This window comes from Hyperoodon ampullatus, assembly GCF_949752795.1.
Source record: "Hyperoodon ampullatus genome assembly, chromosome: 8".
Lineage (NCBI taxonomy): Eukaryota > Metazoa > Chordata > Mammalia > Artiodactyla > Ziphiidae > Hyperoodon > Hyperoodon ampullatus.
In genome coordinates this window covers 85,364,896-85,386,123 of record NC_136921.1, presented here as the reverse complement: position 1 = coordinate 85,386,123, position 21,228 = coordinate 85,364,896, and the positions used below count along the sequence as shown (strand labels likewise).

Below are 21,228 nucleotides of genomic sequence, written 5' to 3'. Positions count from 1 at the left end.
ATCAAAGCGATGAACATAACCAAGTTGGTACAAATGATTTTCATTGCTTGATTTGGATATTTTGAGTATGTCAGTTATCTCCTGTGTGGTATAACACTGATTGTTCTCAATTAATGTCTCAATTTGATCACTGTCAACTTCAACTGGTCTACCCGACCGTGGAGCATTGTCCAGTGAGAAATCCCCAGCACGAAACTTTGCAAACCACTTTTGACACATTCAGTCAGTCACAGCACCTTCTCCATACACTGCACAAATCTTTTTTTTGCATTTCAGTTGCCTTTTTACCTTTCTTGAAATAATAAAGCATAATATGCCAAAAGTGTTGCGTTTTTTCTTCCATCTTCAATATTAAAATGGCTACACAAAAATTCACCAATTTTGATGTTTTTCTTAAATGCACACTGATATGACAGCTGTCACAATACAATCTAACAAAATTGTTTTGAATGAAGTTAAAGACAACTAAGTGTTACTAGAGCCATCTTAAGGAAAAAACCGAACAAACCTTTTGGCCAACCCAATACAATGGTCATGGTTTGCTAATGGAGGGTGTAAAGGCTGCAGTGGAAACTCAGGAAAAAGAACCTCAGTTGGCCAAGGATGAGGGAAGGTTTCCTAGGGGAGTTGCATTTGCGCTGAGACTTGAAGATTGAGGAGGAATGTTCCAGAGTTCTGAGGGCCATCCCAGATGATGTAACAATATATGGAAAGGTTTAAAGGAATGACACATAAGGATAGATTTGGAGAATTACCTGTTGTTCACTTCTCTTGAGGCATTAAAAACAAGTAATTTGGGGAAAAGTAACCTGAAATGAGGCTGGACAGTACAGAAACTGGAATATGAAGGGCTTTGTTCCCCATTCAAAGGAATCTTGACTTTGTCCGACAGTGTTTCCCAAAGTGGGGTTCATGAGGTCCCTATGAAAATTTTTATGTTTTTGCTTTTGTTTCAATGACAGTTTATTAATAATAATAAAATGGGAGAAGTTGCAGTAAAAACATGTTCCAGATCATCTGGATGGCTAATTGCCACACAATTTCAGTGCCCATATTTATGTTTATTATTAAGCCGGCACTAAGCCAACAGAGATGTGCCAGTTAGAGGCCAAAGGAGATGCTGTTTAAACAAAGAGATCACTCTCGCTGAGTAAAGTGGTGGGAAAACTGGGTCACCACATGGTATGCGGTAGTAAGGTTGACAAAATAACTCAAAATAATCCATGCCGTCATGCTCTGAAACATATTCACATTGCAAAGGACAACTGAGTTTCACAAAACAATGTCATTTGTCTCATTAAATTAAAGCTGTTTACTTGAACACTGCTGGCTTTGTAATTTTTTCATAATACATTTTTTTCCCTTTTGGTTTTATAGCATTACAAATATAAATGACTAGATAAGTGTATGTCTAGTTTCATGGTTTCTAAAATCAATTTAAGATTTAAGTAAACACTGGAATCTGCAGGGATTTTCTTTTTCTCTAAAATGGGTCTGTCCATTATCCAAGTATGAAAGAGAAGGCCATTGAGATAGAATACATTTGAGCATATTGGCGTAAGCCGATTACTGTGTTAGGAGACCACCTTGGCAGTCACACAGAGGAAAGAAAGCCCAGGGGCAGGATGGAGATGGAAAGACCTCTAAGGAGATGACTGCCGAGTCCTCGTATTAAAAGAACCCATTTGCTTGATCCAAGAGAGCTGCTCTCAGGCCAGAGTGCTGTGGAATTAACATGCTGACCTGACAAGCAAAGCTGTACAGTGCCTCTGTTTCAGGGTATGCGGTATCTAGCCCGAAGATTCCCAAAACTTCTATACGTGTCATTTCATAGAGGATTCTGTGGTAATGCCAGTACTAAATTAGGGCGAAATCCCAGGTTTTACTACAGAGCCAAAAAAGTACACAAGAGAAGTTGCTATGTATCTGGTAACAAAAAAACCACCAGGACTATGGCATATAGTTCTGTAAGCCAGCTGGAGCTGAAATCTGTCTCTTCACCAAGCCATGTGTCCCTGGGGCTGCATCTATCCAGGGAAGGTGACTTTTTCTAATTTATACAATGGCTGGATGAACTTGTCAAGCCAGGACCCTTATAGAGGGCTACATCTTCTGGAGGGGGCACCTTTTTCTAACTGCATGAAGGTATTCTGTGGGCCAGCTGTGACTTAATCCCGATTTTCTGAAATTAAGTTCTGGTTTGTCATCATTATCACCCACCAAACCAGAACCCTCACAGCTCAATGAGGAAAAAGGATTTTCTTCCTCCTGAAAGTTCTGTGAAGTGTGTGACCTCCCCATAAAAAGGCATAGTACCAAGGCTCTCAGCAAATACAAAGAAAGAGTTGCCCTCTGCTTACCTCAGGGGCCATCCAGAATGGGGTGCCGACAGACGTGTTTCTCCGCAGACGTGTACTGGTGAGTTGAGCTGAGACGCCTATAAGAAAAGGATGTCACAATTCAGCAGTGAGCAGAAGATGATGCTAGACCAGGGGCTGGCAAACTTCTTCCATAAAGGGTCAGACAGGAAATATCTTAGGCTTTGCGAGCCTAAGGCTCTGTCACAGCTACTCAACTCTGCCACTGTAATGTAAAAGCAGCATAGACAACACAGAAGCAAATGAGTGTAGCTGTGTTTCCACAAAAATTCATTTATGGATGCATAGTTTTAACGGTCATAAAATATTTTTCTTTTGATTTTTTTCCCAACCATTTAAAAATGTAAAAACCATTCTTAGTTCACAGGCCGTACAAAAACAGGAGGCAGGTCAGATTCGGTTCACAGGCTGTAGTTTGCCAACCGCTGTGTGGGAGCACATATCTATCTAAATCGAGCATTTCTACCATACTGCTGCAAAATTGGAATCAAAAGAAAACATCAAGAACTAGGATCAACCCAAAATACCTTCCTACTATATTTCCAAAATATTTCAGGTGATATCTTTCTTAAAATGGTGTTTCATGTGATGGAGGAAGAAAATTGGCATGTATTATCTATAATAGAGCATCAGTGTAGACGTAAAAAGTTTTCAGTGCCTTATCTTACCTAGAAGGCTGGAAATCTGACATGAAAAATACATTTGTCAAATGGAAAAAGAAATTGACTAATAATATTATTATCTAGGGCTCAATGTTGAGGATCTGAATTTTAATATAATTCCAATGTACTTTGTCATAGTCTTAAGCCAGCCCTTTTCTTTATGCCATAATGGATGTAAAGGTACACTGGATTAGGAGTCATAAGACCTGTTTCCCTTCTCAATTATGTCTTTTCCTAATTGTATGACCTCAAGCAGACAACCTCACTCTGAGCCTCAGTTTTCTTACCTTCAAATTGGGGATAATGCTACCCATCACACCTATCACAAAGAGTTCTTCTTAAATACCAAGTAAGAGAACAACTGTGGGGGCTTCCCTGGTGGTGCAGTGGATAAGAATCCACCTGCCAATACAGGGGACACGGGTTCGAGCCCTGGTCCGGGAAGATCCCACATGCCGCAGAGCAACTAAGCCCATGTGCCATAACTACTGAGCCTGCGCTCTAGAGCCCGTGAGCCACAACTACCGAGCCCGCGAGCCACAACTACCGAGCCCGCGAGCCACAACTACCAAAGCCCACGCACCTAGAGCCCGTGCTCCACACAAGAAGCCACCGCAATGAGAAGCCCGCGCACCGCAACGGAGAGTAGCCCCCGCTCGCTGCAACTAGAAAAAGCCTGCACGCAGCAACGAAGACCCAATGCCGCCAAAAATAAATAAAATCAGCAACGAAGACCCAATGCAGCCAAAAATAAATAAAATAAGTACATTTTTTAAAAAATGGAACAACTGTGAAAATGATTTATAAATTGTAAAGTATTTTACAAATACAAGGTATTCTTTTATACCAAGCAAAATCTAATGCAGCCCTTAAGAGAATAACAATGGTGGCCACTAATGCTGTTGATAAGAACTTAGAAATCTGAATACATATGCTCATCAGCAAAGAACATACCTTTAAAAACATTAGGCATAGATTTGCCAAGGACCATGGGTTGTTTTTTCAGGGTAGTTGTTGTGCTAACTGCTTTCGTTCCTTATTCTTTATTAGGAAGCCAAAGAGGGCTCTTTAAATTCTATTTAAACCCTCTGCAATTTTTCTTTGCTTTTTAGTAAATAAACCAATATACTTAGTGTAATTCATTTATTTTTGAGTAATTTCTTCTGAGCAAATGATTCACTGATACATTTTAACACTGAATTCTTTCTTACCAATAAAACAATGAATATTCAAAATGATCAATCTTTTCTCCTACTACGCTGACAATGATAAAGAACATTTTAAAAAGTGCTTCTGTAAATGGTTTCTCATTATTTATAACAATCATGCTGAGGTACTAATTGTTGTTGAACCTGTTTAGAAGACTAAACCATTCGATAAACTTAAAAAGGAAAACCAAATGGTTTGTTGGTTTGTGACTATCAACACAGGAGTGTCACAAGCAGATATTTAATAGTTCTCTGGCCTTAGGTGATATTGCTCTGCGTTTCCTTTCACACTTCCATTTCCTGTTAATGTTTCCAGTTCAACCAGCCTCACATGTAGCAGCAATAATCACAATTTAAAGGGATGTTAGCTTTCAGACCCAAAGGACTATTTTACCTTCTGCTCACTGGGAATAAGTATGCCTAAGGCTACAGAAAATCATTTGAAAGACCAAACTGCTTTCTCTTTTCATATGCAAAAAAGAATAGACAAAATGTAAATTATAGACAATTGCCCTGAGATGTGAAATCCTTCCCAGAAAACCAAAGTTTTTCCCTCGAATTCTTCTTTTGAAACACTTTTATATTCTCTTTTTAAAAAGTTGCTTCTACAGCCGCATAGCACAGGGAGATCAGCTCGGTGCTTTGTGACCGCCTGGAGGGGTGGGATAGGGAGGGTGGGAGGGAGGGAGACGCAAGAGGGAAGGGATGTGGGAACAGATGTATATGTATGACTGATTCACTTTGTTATAAAGCAGAAACTAATAAAAAAAAAGAAAAAAAAACAAATAAAATAAAATAAAATAATAAAATAAATAAATAAAAATAAAAAATTGCTTCTAAAGCTGAAAATAGATTAACAAACAGCATCTCCTAGGGTGATCCATGTGGTGAACGACCCCCCATTCTCCAGCCTGTGTGTGACTGGAAAAGCCCTCAGCCTATGGCATAGAAGAGAGGCCCCAGTCTTCTGAGACTGCAATAAATTATTGCCCTTGGCTAAACTGCACACATCAAGAAAACAAACGACAAGCAGTCATTACCAAAGTCAACGAGCTTAACTCCTCCTTCTGTTGTCAGAAGAATATTATTCCCCTTGACATCACGGTGGATGATTCGGTTATTGTGCAAATGCTGAAGGCCCTGCACGGTGTCCCACCGCCACCAAACAACAGGAAAGAGAAAAGGAAAATTTGCATGGTTATTTTTAAACAGTTACCCTACTATTAAAAAACTAATCAAAGTCCACATTTGGCTACACCTCCCTATTATACACCTTGCATATTATAGGGCAGTTTCCCCTTGTTAATATGCAATGGGGAGCCAACCAATGACAAATTGCTCCCTCTGCCCCCAGCTTGATGGACGTCCTTACCAAGAGGGCCCCATATAAGATGTATGAGATCACTGCTTCATCCAGCCGCTGGCCACACCTGAGTAGACTTTTGACAAGCTCGGTGACGGAGCCCCCATTACACAGCTGCAAGAAGAGGTGCCGAGGGAGAGAGATAGCAAGAGAACACATACAAAAAGAAAAGAAAAACATATTAAGAAGAAAAGCCCACTTATTACTGACTCAACGTAGTAAAATAAATTTGCAAATCACAAAACTCCAGGTCAGAACAATTAAACTTCACTTTTCCATTACACAATCAAATCTCATTCTGTGTGTGTGTGTGTGTGTGTGTTTATTCAAGGTGATGATTTATGAGTGAAAGTACATGTCCAAAAAGTTGATTTTTTACATTGTTAAGTGAAATATAAAAGCACAAGACATTATTTAGAAATTAAAAAGAGAAAGCATATAAGGAATCATGGTGACTTATGGGATATTTTCATTTTACATGAATATTGTCTATTTTTTTAAAAAACATGCATTTTGAAGGAAAGACTGAAAGAGGCAAGATGGACGCCCTTGACACTTAGGAGGGAATACATTTTGTTTCAATCTCCCTGTCTCCAGTGCTGGTGCTGCAGGCAGCAGAAGCCCAACCAGCAGCTCTTTCTCGAGTTGCCACTGCACGTCAAGTTTATAGAGCAGAGCTGCATCATGTGTGCATTTAACCTTTTCACATTCAACTGTAGGAGTTCAGCAACTTTATGCTCTTCTTTTTTTATTCCTGTAATTAAAAACGCTGTAAAAGTATATCATATTTGCTCTTTTTACATATTATACATTACTGAGATTTGAGAATGCATAAACCAGGCATACTATTCTTTCACAGCAATTTTAGGATTTTCAAGGGTGATTTTGACTAAGTGCAGAAGGCAATCTGCCCGTTTGGGTTTGCTGCATGCCATCTTAAATCAAGGGTTCTTAACTTGTTTCAGCAGGGCTTGTAAATACCTTGAAACTGTAGGCAGCATGTTGTATATGCATCTTGCACTTTTCTGCTGAGAAAATTCAGAGCTTTTGTTGGATACTCAGAGCCCTCCTTGTCCTTATACAGGTTACAACCCTACTTTAGAGACCTAGGTTTCCTCCTGGCACTTTGTCTACAATCTGGGAAAGAGTTAACTAGTGAACAGTGGGGCGTCCTCTGGGTTGTGGCTGCTTGAGTCAACTGGCTTTTCATAAGCAAAGAAATGTGAGGAGCACAGATTAGCACCTTTCCTAAAAGAAGACACTCTTTATCAAGATAATAATACATTAGGATCTATTCGACTCTAATGAACATCTGCAAGGTTTTAATAAATGGTGAGCAGGTGTTTTTGTTTGATGTGTGTATCGTTCCCCACTACATATGCAGCAGATACCTTGCACACACATTAACAACCAAGATAAACTGGAAATGAATCTGCCCATGTTTTTACCATTTAAGTTGCTCTTAAACAATAGTATTTGACTAAAAATATAATACAAAATTAGGAATCTTTAAAACTAGGATAAAATTACTATCTGTCAGGAATGATTCAGGAAGGAGCCAAGAACAGTGAAATGCACTGAAGGCTATAATGGTCCCATGAGTCTGGGATTATATGTGTCCTTGGAATCCTCTCTCTACCAATGTCAGGTGTAACTTGTAACTCAACACTGATACCTCTCATGGCCCTAATGTTGAGTACCAGGATAACGTCTTCCAAAGGATTCCACTTTCTTTTTATTTCAACTATGTCTTACATGACCCTGAAAGGGCACATAACATTCAATGTTCAATCTAATACTCTCTTGAGCAATGAATGCATTTTCGGTGTCATGATTCGTAAAATAATCTTAAAAGCTAAGCTTTCAACAAATATACAATAATTTTCTCAGGACTCCCCAAATTAGATTTATATTTCAAGTAACAAAAATTGGAGAACTGACCACAGAGTCAAATGATGATTATGAAAGAATGTAGGACATGACATGAGGGAAGTTCTCAACCCACAAAAAGAAAAGCTTTTCTGGGGCTGATGGCATAAAGCTTGGAGAGCTTGAGAGAATAAGACTGGGGTGAGGATGCTCCCTCTTGGGGGTAGTTGTGTAAGGGGATAATGCTAATGAAACCATTTCTTATGAACCTCTTTTTATATGGAAATCTAAGGGGAGACCTCCTCACAGGAGCCTCATGCCAAAAAAGGGGTGTTCATGCTGAGTGGAATAGCAGTAGAGTATGGTGAGGTCCATCAAGGCTGGGATTCTAACAGTTCCCTACAGCCTGCTCATGACTTGCAGGAGATTCAGAAATTAATGCTCCATTTGGGTTCAGGGACAAGGCTACAGTTTGAATGAGAAGGAAAGACAGTGAGTGCAGACCTCACGATAAGGAGTATCAGGGACCTGGGACATGGGGAGACACCAAAGGCAGACAGTAGAAGGACTTAGGGTCACCAGTTGGAGGTCCCTGACCTCACTGCCATGGCTTTTCATGACCATCTACTGTATCCAAATCCAATCCTGGTGACTGACGTCACCCAGGAGAAGGAAAGATGAATGGGGAAAGAGAAAACCACTAAAAAACTAAGTCCTTATCCAAGTGACTAAGCTTTGAACTGGATTGTGAAAACGGGATACAAATTCCCAGAACTTGCCCCTTCCCAAAGAGGTCACTCTATGGACTAAGTTTAACAGGATAAGTTAAAATCAATTGTCTTCTCTAGGCAGGCTGGGGGCTCAATAACAAAGTTGGGTTTAGTTATTAAAAAGAAAGTTACGTGCTGGGAAAACTGGACAGCTACATGTAAAAGAATGAAATTAGAACGCTTCCTAACACCATACACAAAAATAAACTCAAAATGGATTAAAGACTTAAATGTAAGGCCAGACACTATAAAACTCTTAGAGGAAAACATAGGCAGAACACTCTATGACATAAACCACAGCAAGATCCTTTTTTGACCCACCTCCTAGAGAAATGAAAATAGACAAATGGGACCTAATGAAACTTAAAAGCTTTTGCACAGCAAAGAAAACCATAAACAAGACAAAAAGACAACCCTCAGAATGGGAGAAAATATTTGCAAACCAAGCAACTGACAAAGGATTAATCTCCAAAATATACAAGCAGCTCATGCAGCTCAATATCTAAAAAACAAACAACACAATCCAAAAATGGGCAGAAGACCTAAACAGACACTTCTCCAAAGAAGACATACAGATTGCCAACAAACACATGAAAGGATGCTCAACATCACTAATCATTAGAGAAATACAAATCAAAACTACAGTGAGGGGGCTTCCCTGGTGGTGCAGTGGTTGAGAGTCCGCCTGCCAATGCAGGGGACACGGGTTTGTGCCCCAGTCCAGGAAGATCCCACATGCCGCGGAGTGGCTGGGCCCGTGAGCCATGGCCACTGAGCCTGCGCGTCCAGAGCCTGTGCTCCACAATGGGAGAGGCCACAACAGTGAGAGGCCCACGTACCACAAAAAAAAAAAAAAAAAAAAAAAAAAACTACAATGAGGTATCACCTCACACCAGTCAGAATGGCCATCATCAAAAAATCTACAAACAATAAATGCTGGAGAGGGTGTGGAAAAAAGGGAACCCTCTTGCACTGTTGGTGAGAATGTAAATTGATACAGCCACTATGGAGAACAGTATGGAGGTTCCTTAAAAAACTAAAAATAGAACTACCATACGACCCAACAATCCCACTACTGGGCATATACCCTGAGAAAACCATAATTCAAAAAGTAATGTACTACAATGTTCATCGCAGCTCTATTTACAGTAGCCAGGACATGGAAGCAACCTAAGTGTCCATCGACCGATGAATGGATAAAGAAGATGTGGCACATATATACAATGGAATATTACTCAGCCATAAAAAGAAACAAAATTATTTGTAGTGAGGTGGATGGACCTAGAGTCTGTCATACAGAGTGAAGTAAGTCAGAAAGAGAAAAAAAATACCGTATGCTACACATATATATGGAATTTAAGAAAAAAATGGTTCTGATGAACCTAGGGGCAGGACAGGAATAAAGATGCAGATGTAGAGAATGGACTTGAGGACATGGGGAGGGGGAAGGGTAAGCTGGGATGAAGTGAGAGAGTGGCACTGACATATATACACCACCAAATGTAAAATAGACAGCTAGTGGGAAGCAGCTGCATAGCACAGGGAGATCAGCTCGGTGCTTTGTGACCACCTAGAGGGATAGGGAGGGTGGGAGGGAGACGCAAGAAGGAGGGGATATGGGGATATGTATACATATAGCTGATTCACTTTGTTGTACAGCAGAAACTAACATACCATTGTAAAGCAATTATACTCCAATAAAGATGTTAAAAAAAAGAAAGTTACCTCTTTGTTCTCAATAGCTTGTGACTGCCCAGTTTATTACCCATTACTCAATCATGAACACAGTGCCTGTCCTCAAAGAGCTCAGCACCAGAAATGGACACATGAGTAATAGGAGTGGCAGGCGGAAGGGTGTGCCCAAGGGGAGTGTGGTGGCATCGAAGAGAGAATGGTGACTTCTGTTGTGCTAGGGTGAAGAGGGAACAGTCTGGGAATCTTCCCAGAGGACGTAACACATACAATGAGTTTGAAGGACACAGGACCTTATGGCAGGTGAACAAGAAGAAGAGCATCCCTGGAAAGGGAACACCATGTGCAAAGGAAGGGAGCACAGAAGACTGAGGGGGGAGGTAGTGTGTCTGTCTGCCTGCACGTGTGTGTGTGTATGTTTCTATGTCTGTGTGTCTTTGAATTCTACATACTCTGCCACTGTTGGGACAAAGGGACAGAATCCTAGAGCAGGTAAGACAGGGAAAAAAAGGGGGGAACAGGGGCCTCCCTGGTGGCGCAGTGGTTGAGAGTCCGCCTGCCGATGCAGGGGATACGGGTTCGTGCCCCGGTCTGGGAGGATCCCATATGCCGCGGAGCGGCTGGGCCCGTGAGCCATGGCTGCTGAGCCTGCGCATCCGGAGCCTGTGCTCCGCAACGGGAGAGGCCACAACAGTGAGAGGCCCGCATACCACAAAAAAAAAAAAAAAAAAAAAAAAAAAAAAAAGGGGGGAACAGGGAATGACAGGTGTGCCCTTCTAAGAAGTGTGGGCTTTATTACTATACACACGCATATTGTGATACCATAATATACCATTAGATAGGAGTGGTAAGCTATTGACAGGTTTTAGGCAGGAGGTCTGTTCAGATTTCTAGAAAGATGACCTTGGTAGCAGATTGGAGGGTGGACAGAACAGGAAGACACAGGGAGCTGGACACCTGTTAGGAGGTGTTGAAGCAATCGAGAGAAGCAGGGTCAAAAAGTCAAGAGTCCTGAGGACGAAGAGTCAGGGACAGATATGGGGGACTTTTATGACATAGAATCGACAGGAATTTTGTACCAACTGGATAGAGAAAGTTAAGAAGAAACAGAGTCTAGGGATCTTGTGAGTATAAGAATAGCAATAAAGTTCTTTGATCCTCTAAAGCTAAAGCAGCAATAGACATGCAAGGCACTGTAACGCCTTCATCAGAACCACTCCTCAGCCTGGCTCCCGTCTCAGGGAGGCACATGCTTTACTGTACTGCAAGTGCACTATTAAAATTCTGCCCAGAGAACATTTAAATTAAGTGCTGGGTGATGATCCAAGCTAACTCAACCCTGGAATTTTCCCCTGAAACCTCATTTTAGTCTCTCTCCTGCCCTACTTTAAATCTGGCCATTTCTGCAACAAGAGCCTATTCAGTGGCATTTTATATAGGTAGCCAACTTATAAACTTTCTTCATAGCTCTAGAACCTACGGAGGGACTAAGAGCTGCCATTTTGTCAGCAGGATCAAAACTCAGCTGTGGATTTAAGAACAACAAAAGGATCAGACTCAGTTGGTGCCTTTTGTTCACTAAATGTCAGAGTTTAAGAACTGTCTGACTTGTGGTTCAAAGAAACATATAAATAAACTGCTCAGGGCACCTTTAAAGGAAGCAGTCCTGTGAAGTTGATAAGCCCACCAGCAAGGTTTTAAAGAGCAGTCCATGGGTTACAGGGAAAGGACTTTGGGTACCTGGATATAAAAAAGGAAAGCAGGTACATACTGACAATTGTCTAATCGGAGTAAATATTCAGTGAGATGGACTGAACATTTTAAAAGCATGACAAGGAGCTATATTTAAATGCATCAAATAAAATAATCCCCTTAGAGTTGTAAGAAAGCAGCCAAGCCTCCTACCCCACCCCTGAGGGCTGGCACCTGCAGCCTTTTATTCCTGCCCACCCTGCCAGCCATCAGACTCAAATACAGAGGTAGGTCTCCATCCCTGCATTCCTCCCGACGCCCTCAGCATTCAGGAAATGTGGCAGCTGGATGCATCTAGAATTTAACGAGCATTTTACTCCAAACCAAGAAAAATAGAAAAATCATTTACATTCCACATCTATTTTCTAAAACATCGCTGAATATTGATTCAATCACAGTATGTGCATTTGCTATGACGGCCATAATTTCAAGCAATAAAATGTTCCTTGCTCAATAAGCCATCAACTTTCCTCCATGTTATTAAAGAATGGCCTGTGCAACACAATCACCAGACCTTTACTCTAGTCAAAACTGCAACTTTCAAGTAGATTCTATACTGGCGTGTTGATTTGCCCTAGTCAGATGGCAGAATTAAGAGGAATTTCTTTTCAGTGCTCTTTTGTTTGGTTGACTTTATCTTTCAAGGGTGTTAGGGTCTACAGAGGGCATAAAGCAAAAGTCAAGGATCGTCAAAATTACTCTAGAAGATGCCTTAGGGAGCATCGTGTTGGACACTGCCCTCCTCTCAGGAAGGCCAAGCAACATAGTTTTCCTCCACACTGTTGGGAGAGATTGTGTTTATTTTACTGATACCAGATAAAGTCACTGGCCTGCACCTAGAAGAATGAAGACAATGTCTCTTGAAACCCTGGAGCTCCAGTCGCGGGGGCAGGAGTTGGGGGGAAGATGCTCACACTATGAGAGGCAGGAGGGCCCCAAGACTCCTGCCTCCCATTCCAGTCTCTCTCCAGGGCACATGCACAGACCGGCGGTTGGGCAGAATTGCTCCCACACCTCAGCTCTTCACGCTCTCTTGCTTTTGCTGAACGCAGAGAGCACATAAATATCGGATGCACCTTGGTTACATCTCACAGTTCTTCCCTTCTCCGCTCCCAACCGTTCTGTACTTTCCTCCTGACCCCCAACACTCCAGTGACTCTCATTCTAGAACCCGGCCAGAACCTGCCATCTGAGTCAGTGTTCGGTGCTCCAGGGCTTTCTAACCATCTCTGGCCAATCAAAACATGCCAGAGCTACGTTGCAGACCATCAGTGTCCTGCTAGGACCCTGACTTGTTAACGTGATAAACTTGAGTCATGCCACAATATCAATGGGTGAAAATGGTTTTAAGTGTTAATTTGCAATGATATTGGGGCCTAGACTGGACTTTCTAGGGCCTTATATAAATGCAAAAACTGAACAGAGGTATCTTTTTCCCCCCTTCTGGCTTAGATACTGAACTTACACGAAGACCTCTGAGAGGAAAAAACAGGTTAAAAAATAATTCTTTTATCTGGCTTTAAAATATAAGGAGTTGGCTTTTTGTTTGTTTGTTTGTTTTTACTTTACATTCTCATTTACTAACACTCTAAACTCTAAACCATTTCTTTTAAGTTGAATGTGATTCAGGCTGAAATAGTATTTACCTGCTGAAGGTTTTATACTGAAAGGAGAAGAGAAAATGTACTTCATGTCTTAGCACATACTAGGTATTTTTTCTGAAATATGGTGTTTTTTTAAAATGTGAGGTTTTTAAAAATTTATTTGTTTTATTTATTTATCTTTGGCTGCGTTGGGTCCTCGTTGCTGTGCGTGGGCTTTCTCTAGTTGCGGTGAGCGGGGGCTACTCTTCGTTGTGGTGCGCAGGCTTCTCATTGCAGTGGCTTCTCTTGCTGTGGAGTATGGGCTCTAGGCACGTGGGCTTCAGTAGTTGTAGCACACAGGCTCAGTAGTTGTGCCTCGCAGGCTCCAAAGTGCAGGCTCAGTAGTTGTGGTGCACAGGCTTAGTTGCTCCACAGCATGTGGGATCTTCCCGGACCAGGGATCAGACACATGCCCCCTGCATTGGCAGGCGGATTCTTAACCACTGTGCGACCAGGGAAGCCCCTGGTGCTTTTTCTTAAAAGTCTAATTTCTTATCATGTTTCATTTAGGTGAGAGATAATAGAACTTGCAGATTTTCCAAATTTAATATTAATTTAGAATAAAACTTATTCACAAATTTTCCAAAACATTACTATGGATGAGTGTTTTCTGTCCATATTTTTCTCCTATAGTAAGTGTCTGTTATGTAAGAAAGCTTTGGTTTGCTTTCTGCTAACAATTAGTAATTAATTTCAGAAATGACATTTTTATTTGCTTTTGTTTTCAGAGTTGTGGTGATTTAAGAGGGTTATTAATAACATTTTTCTATCCTCAAGAATTGCTCTGTGGAATAGCTTCTCCCTGGTCCTTTCATCACATTCGGGCAAGGAAAGAGCAAAGGCAACATAAATTTAATCTCAATATACAGGATGAGGGGAGCAATATTAAACAGATCATAATTTTATTGTGCAAGTCTCCTAAAGCACTCCTAAAAAAGTTGCAGACGGAGCAACATGGTCAAGGTGCTATGTGGACTGTCATTATCTTCGTGTGTGTGTGTGTGTGAGAGAGAGAGAGACAGACAGACAGACAGAGAGAGAGAGAGAGAGAGAGAGAGAGAGAGAGAGAGAGAAATCAGGAACTGCTGCCATTTTAACCAGAGATCCCAAGTCTGTATTCCCCCGGACCCAGCAGACAGCAACAGCACAGGATGGGAGAAAAGTGCTGAAGTGTTGTCCACCTCCAGTTCTGCCATATAACTCGTATGGGACCATCGGCACGTCACTCCTCCTTTGGGTCTCTGTTCTTCAGCTGAACACTAGGAGAGTGACAGAAGGAAGGCCGAGGTCCCTGTCAGTTCTAGGAGCCCAAGAATCCCTGTGTCTATAAGCATACTGGAGGCACTGGACATACCTACCCCAGCAGCCTGGCACGGATGGCCTATTCCTGGACAGAAAAGATTGAGGATATCTGGTTCCCCATGCCAGCAACTTTGGCTTGGGCCAACACAACCTGCAAAGGGCATAATATCAGCATATTGTATTGCTGAGGTATGAATAATTCAGTGTGCCAGGGCAACCTCATTATCTGTACTTAGTCACCCTGAAAAAGCAAGAGACAGTCGCAGGGGAACATTTGCACAAGGCTCAGTTCATAGTTCTGGGCTCCTTCTCATCTTTCAAGGCCATGTGTGGCCCTTTCTGGCTGCCTTGGCTGTGCCTGAGGGGCTAACGTTTGGTCACTCCTCAACAGGAAGAGCAATTATTCTCCAGGTGGTGGCAGGTCTGAGCAGCCCACCTACTCTCCTGGTAAAAGGGAGGGAGGGAAGGTCCCATTTCAGGCCCTGGAAAATCCCTGGAAGTTCAGTTTTCTATATCCAAATGCAGAGTCTTTTTGAGTCAGTGGTAAAGTGAAAAGAAACTAAAACTTCTCGGTCACTGTACTTACATTATTAAATTATAATGAGGTTTAAAACACTGAGATCTTACAGAGCTTAAAAAGAATACAATCAGGGCTTCCCTGGTGGCGCAGCAGATAAGAATCTGCCTGCCAATGCAGAGAACACAGGTTCGATCCCTGGTCTGGGAAGATCCCACATGCCGCAGAGCAACTAAGCCCGTGTGCCACAACTACTGAGCCTGTGCTCTAGAGCCCGTGAGCCACAACTACTGAGCCCATGTGCCACAACTACTGAAGCCCACATATTTAGAGCCTGTGCTCCACAAGAGAAGCCACCACAATGAGAAGCCCGCACACCGCAACAAAGAGGAGCCCCCGCTCTCCACAACTAGAGAAAGCCCGCGTGTAGCAATGAAGACCCAACACAGCCAAAAATAAATAAATAATTTTCTTTAATTAAAAAAAAAGAATATAATCAGAGACCCTAGAAACAATACTTTCCATATCTTATGAAAATGAGCATTAAAAAAATTAATGTTATTCTAGAGCTTCATTGGCAGGATAAAATCTATAATATTCCCAGGGAGGGAGTGGGGGATAATAAAATCCAAAAGGTGATACTATGAGAATATGTTATGTGACTTAACCAGCCAACTAAACAGACAAAGGTGATTTCTGAAAACCAAAACCCCTTACATCTTTATATTCTGAAGAAGGCAACTGATGTGACAGAAATGTTCCCTGCAGATTATTCCATTTGAATACAAGTGAATTCCCCATACATTGTTGCCATGGCAGCCAGTATATATTGCCTCATGGCCAGGCCCTCCCAGAGCCAGGTGGAAGGTTTTCGACAAGAGACCCCAGACAGTGAATTGAGGGCTGGTTTCTCCTTTGTTGCTTCTCTCTTAAAGCTTTCACACATGTCCCCGTGCTCATGGATCACACACGTGACCTCAGGCTCGGAGGCTGGTTCAGAGGGGCAGAGTCCAGGACAGATCAGGGTGGACCTATACCCACCCTGAGGCAATACAACAGACCTGTCCTAATATACTAATTTCATATGTTGTCATTGTGTCTTTGCCATGTTAGTTCCATGGAGGAACTGTATTTGTGGGGAACGGACTCTTTTGCATCCAGTTACACACGTTCATTCCCATTAAGAAGGCAGAAAAAAGGCAAGACTACACTGGATATACTGGTGCTCCCTTCAGATTCTCTCTTCAGAGCAGATGCTGCCAGGAATATCAGCTGCTCCCTGCTCCCAAGTCCCAGTGGCACCTCTCACCGGGAACAGTGCCCAACTACAGGGAACTGCCTCCCCCAAGGCCACACCCCCTCCCAGGGTGGCATGCACCAAGTGATTGGCTCTTGCAGAGACAAAATCCAGGACAACCCTACAAGAGGATCCCAGGTCTTCTTCTCCCTAAGGATGGGCTGAGACCTCTGCAACCACACTGATGCTTAATGGCTCCCTTGCCCAATCCCACCTTCCTTGCACATCTAGCTCCTGTAAGAACTCTCCAATACACCTTCCATACACAATTCTCAGAGTCCGTTTTCAGGAAACCCAGCCAAAGATGAGGACAAATAAACATGAATGGGCTGATTCAAACTTGGCAACCAAGTAAAAGTTGGGTTAACAATTTTTGAAAATGAGTTGCATCAATCGGAACATGTTTTCAGTGAAATTTTCCCAGCCTAGGGTTGAAAATAACCTTTTCCAACTGTGTTCCTGTATTCACTGAATTAGAAGAAGATTACTAAACCTTACAAGCAGAGAAACGTGCACATTTTCAGCACACAGCCTACTCATAAGAACGTGGAGAACACCACATCTGGTAAGGTACCTGTGCCATGCAGGAGAGACCACCTCCCCAGATGTGCATCTTACACTATTTAGGCAACAATGAGTCTGCTCACCCCTGGCGCTCTGTTTGAACTGCTGGTTACCCAATGGGAGCCTCTTACCTCCAGGACCAGCCACAGCTGTCCTCCCACACCGTGATCTGCTTTGTAAAACATCCCATAAAACTTTACAACGTTGGGGTGATTCGGAAGAAACTGCAAAATGTTGTATTCTGCCTCAATCTCCTCATCCATATCCTACACAAGGTAAAAAGTGCATGCTGGATTCAGTATAATGTGCGAGGAAGGGTACAGGAATGATATCACGATCAAGTAACCATTTAATAAAGCATATGTAGTCTGTATTTTTAATGTCATCATTACCATATCTTGAAAATACCTAACAATGGACATTCAGATACCAACTAAAGCCTTCTAACTGTTATATCAATAAATGTCTTCATTATATATTCTTAATAATAATATTATAAATATCTTTTTTTTATTTAAAAATGTCTGAATTTTCAAAGCAATTAAGGAGAAGTAGCCCAAAGGGACCCAACCAGGATAGGACACTTACAACCTCACTGTGGTAAACAGTGCACAACATTATAGGCTCAGTATTCAGTGCTCTGAAATAGGATGCCAGGCTAAGATGACTGAATACCACAAGTCTGGATCACTTTGTAACTTACAGAGAGATCAGCCTCTGTATAAACCTAACAAATCACTCTTTCCAAGAGAATAACATTTGAAGAGTCCAGGGGACCAAAATCAAAACAATAGTAAAATGGACAAAAGAGAAAATCAAGGGAAGTTTTAACTCCAAATGGAGTCCCTTCATTCAGATGGGCTAAGGAGTCATAACTCATTTTGAGATTTCATGCCAGGTTTCATTATCCCTAGAAAATCATCCCCAGAACAAAGAAAGAAGTTGAAAGCTCAGTGTGTATGAAACACTATATTGTGGTTATAATTTATAACTGTTACTTACACTGATTGGATCTAGAATTTTTACTGCAGCCAGGCTCCCATCTCTCTTGTTAGTTACTTTGTAGACCTTGCCATAGGTGCCTTTACCTATGGTCTCTACAATTTCCCAGGTATCTGTGGGATCTGGAAGTGATTCAAGTCCAAGCATCGTGGTGCTGTAATGAAACAATCCATACAGATGTTTCCTGGTGGGAAGAAAAGTTTGTTATGTGCAACAGATCACAGGATTAGTGGCATTGGGCTTTTGAAACAAGAATATTTTTACTTCTTCAGAATCCAACGGCACATTAAAAGGATCACACACCATGATCAAGTGGGGTTTATCCCAGGAATGCAAGGATTCTTCAACATACGCAAAACAATCAATGTGATACACCATATTAACAAACTGAAGGAGAAAAACCATATTATCACCTAAATAAATGCAGAAAAAGCTTTCAACAACATTCAACACCCATTTATGATAAAAACCCTACAGAAAGTAGGCATAGAGGGAACTTACCTCAACATAATAAAGGCCATATATGACAAACCCACAGCCAACATCATTCTCAATGGTGAAAAACTGAAACCATTTTCTCTAAGATCAGGAACAAGACAAGGCAGTTGTCCACTCTAACCACTATTATTGAACATAGTTTTGTAAGTTTTAGCCACAGCAATCAGAGGAGAAAAAGAAATAAAAGGAATCCAAATCGGAAAAGAAGAAGTAAAGCTGTCACTGTTTTGCAGATGACATGATATTATACATAGAGAATCCTAAAGAGGCTACCAGAAAACTACTACAGCTAATCAATGAATTAGGTAAAGTAGCAGGATACAAAATTAATGCACAGAAATCTCTTACATTCCTATACACTAATGATGAAAAATCTGAAAGAGAAATTAAGGAAACACTCCCATTTACCACAGCAACAAAAAGAATAAAAGACCTAGGAATAAACCTACCTAAGGAGAAAAAGGACGTGTATGCAGAAAACTATAAGACACTGATGAAAGAAATTAAAGATGATACAAACAGATGGAGACATATACCACGTTCTTGGATTGGAAGAATCAACATTGTGAAAATGACTATACCACCCAAAGCAATCTACAGATTCAACGTAATCCCTATCAAACTACCAATGGCATTTTTCACAGAACTAGAACAAAAAATTTTACAATTTGTATGGAAACACAAAACACCCCACATAGCCAAAGCAATCTTGAGAAAGAAAAACGGAGCCGGAGGAATCAGGCTCCTGGACTTCAGACTATACTACAAAGCTACAGTAATCAAGACAGTATGGTACTGGCACAGAAACAGAAATATAGATCAATGGAACAGGATAGAAAGCCCAGCGATAAACCCACACACATACGGTCACCTTATTTTTGATATAGGAGACAAGAATATACAATGGAGAAAAGACAGCCTCTTCAATAAATGGTGCTGGGAAAACTGGACAGCAACATGTAAAAGAATGAAATTAGAACACTCCTTAACACCATATACAAAAATAAACTCAAAATGGATTAAAGACCTAACTGTAAGGCCAGACATCATAAAACTCTTAGAGGAAAACATAGGCAGAACACCCTATGACATAAATCACAGCAAGATCCTTTTTGACCCACCTCCTAGAGAAATGGAAATAAAAACAAAAATAAACAAATGGGACTTAATGAAACTTAAAAGCTTTTGCACAGCAAAGGAAACCATAAACAAGACGAAAAGACAACCCTCAGAATGGGAGAAAATATTTGCAAACCAAGCAACTGACAAAAGATTAATCTCCAAAATTTATAAGCAGCTCATGCAGCTCAATATCTAAAAAACAAACAACCCAATCCAAAATTGGGCAGAAGACCTAAATAGTCATTTCTCCAAAGAAGATATACAGACTGCCAACAAACACATCAAAGGATGCTCAACATCAGTAATCATTAGAGAAATGCAAATCAAACCTACAATGAGGTATCACCTCACACCGGTCAGAATGGCCATCATCAAAAAAATCTATAAACAATAAATGCTGGAGAGAGTGTGAAGAAAAGGGAACCCTCTTGCACTGCTGGTAGGAATGTAAATTGATACAGCCACTATGGAGAACAGTATGGAGGTTCCTTAAAAAACTAAAAATAGAACTACCATACAACCCAGCAATCCCACTACTGGGCATATACCCTGAGAAAACCATAATTCAGAAAGAGTCATGTACCAAAATGTTCATCGCAGCTCTATTTACAATAGCCAGGACATGGAAGCAACCTAAGTGTCCATCAACAGATAAATGGATAAAGAATGTGGCACATATATACAATGGAATATTACTCAGCCATAAAAAGAAATGAAATTGAGTTATTTGTAGTGAGGTGGATGGACCTAGAATCTGTCATACAGAGTGAAGTAAGTTAGAAAGAGAAAAACAAATACCGTATGCTAACACATATATATGAAATCTAAAAAAAAAAAAAAAAAGGTTCTGAAGAACCTAGGGGCAAGACAGGAATAAAGATGCAGATGTAGAGAATGGGCTTGAGGACATGGGGAGCAGGAAGGGTAAACTGGGATGAAGTGAGAGAGTGGCATGGAAATATATACACTATGAAATGTAAAACAGATAGCTAGTGGAAAGCAGCTGCACAGCACAGGGAGATCAGCTCGGTGCTTTTTGACCACCTAGAAGGGTGGGATAGGGAGGGTGGGAGGGAGGTGCAAGAGGGAAGAGATATGGGGATATATGTATACGTATAGCTGATTCACTTTGTTATAAAGCAGAAACTAACACACCATTGTAAAGCAATTATACTCCAATAAAGATGTTTAAAAAAAAGAATATTTTTATTCTTAACCAGCAACCTTGTGGTACTTTTCTCTCTCTCTCTCTCTCTTTTTTTTAATTTTCCCCTTCTATATTAAGTAGATTTTTTTAAATGAGGGATATGAAGCCTCCTTAAGAAATGGGGGTAGGGCTTCCCTGGTGGCGCAGTGGTTGAGAGTCCGCCTGCCGATGCAGCGGACGTGGGTTCGTGCCCCAGTCTGGGAAGATCCCACATGCCGCGGAGCGGCTGGGCCCGTGAGCCATGGCCACTGAGCTTGCGCGTCCAGAGCCTGTGCTCCGCAACGGGAGAGGCCACAACAGTGAGAGGCCCGCGTACCACAAAAAAAAAAAAAAAAAAGAAATGGGGGTAGAAGATGGAGGGGCGGGCAACATGACTCTGAAA

General features: G+C 41.4%; 1 protein-coding gene across 1 annotated transcript in view; it reads right to left on the bottom strand.

Moving 5' to 3' along the window:
• Window positions 1-18,166, bottom strand: part of MYO3B (myosin IIIB) — a gene marked incomplete at both ends in the record, with an annotated part of 382,371 nt that extends 364,205 nt beyond the window's left edge. The window contains 5 exons of the mRNA XM_079709748.1: window positions 2,361-2,437; window positions 5,289-5,388; window positions 5,621-5,725; window positions 17,149-17,283; window positions 18,020-18,166. Of these exons, the coding sequence (XP_079565874.1) occupies window positions 2,361-2,437; window positions 5,289-5,388; window positions 5,621-5,725; window positions 17,149-17,283; window positions 18,020-18,166 (564 nt within the window). The remainder of the gene's footprint in view (window positions 1-2,360; window positions 2,438-5,288; window positions 5,389-5,620; window positions 5,726-17,148; window positions 17,284-18,019) is intronic.
• Window positions 18,167-21,228: the final 3,062 nt, after the last annotated feature.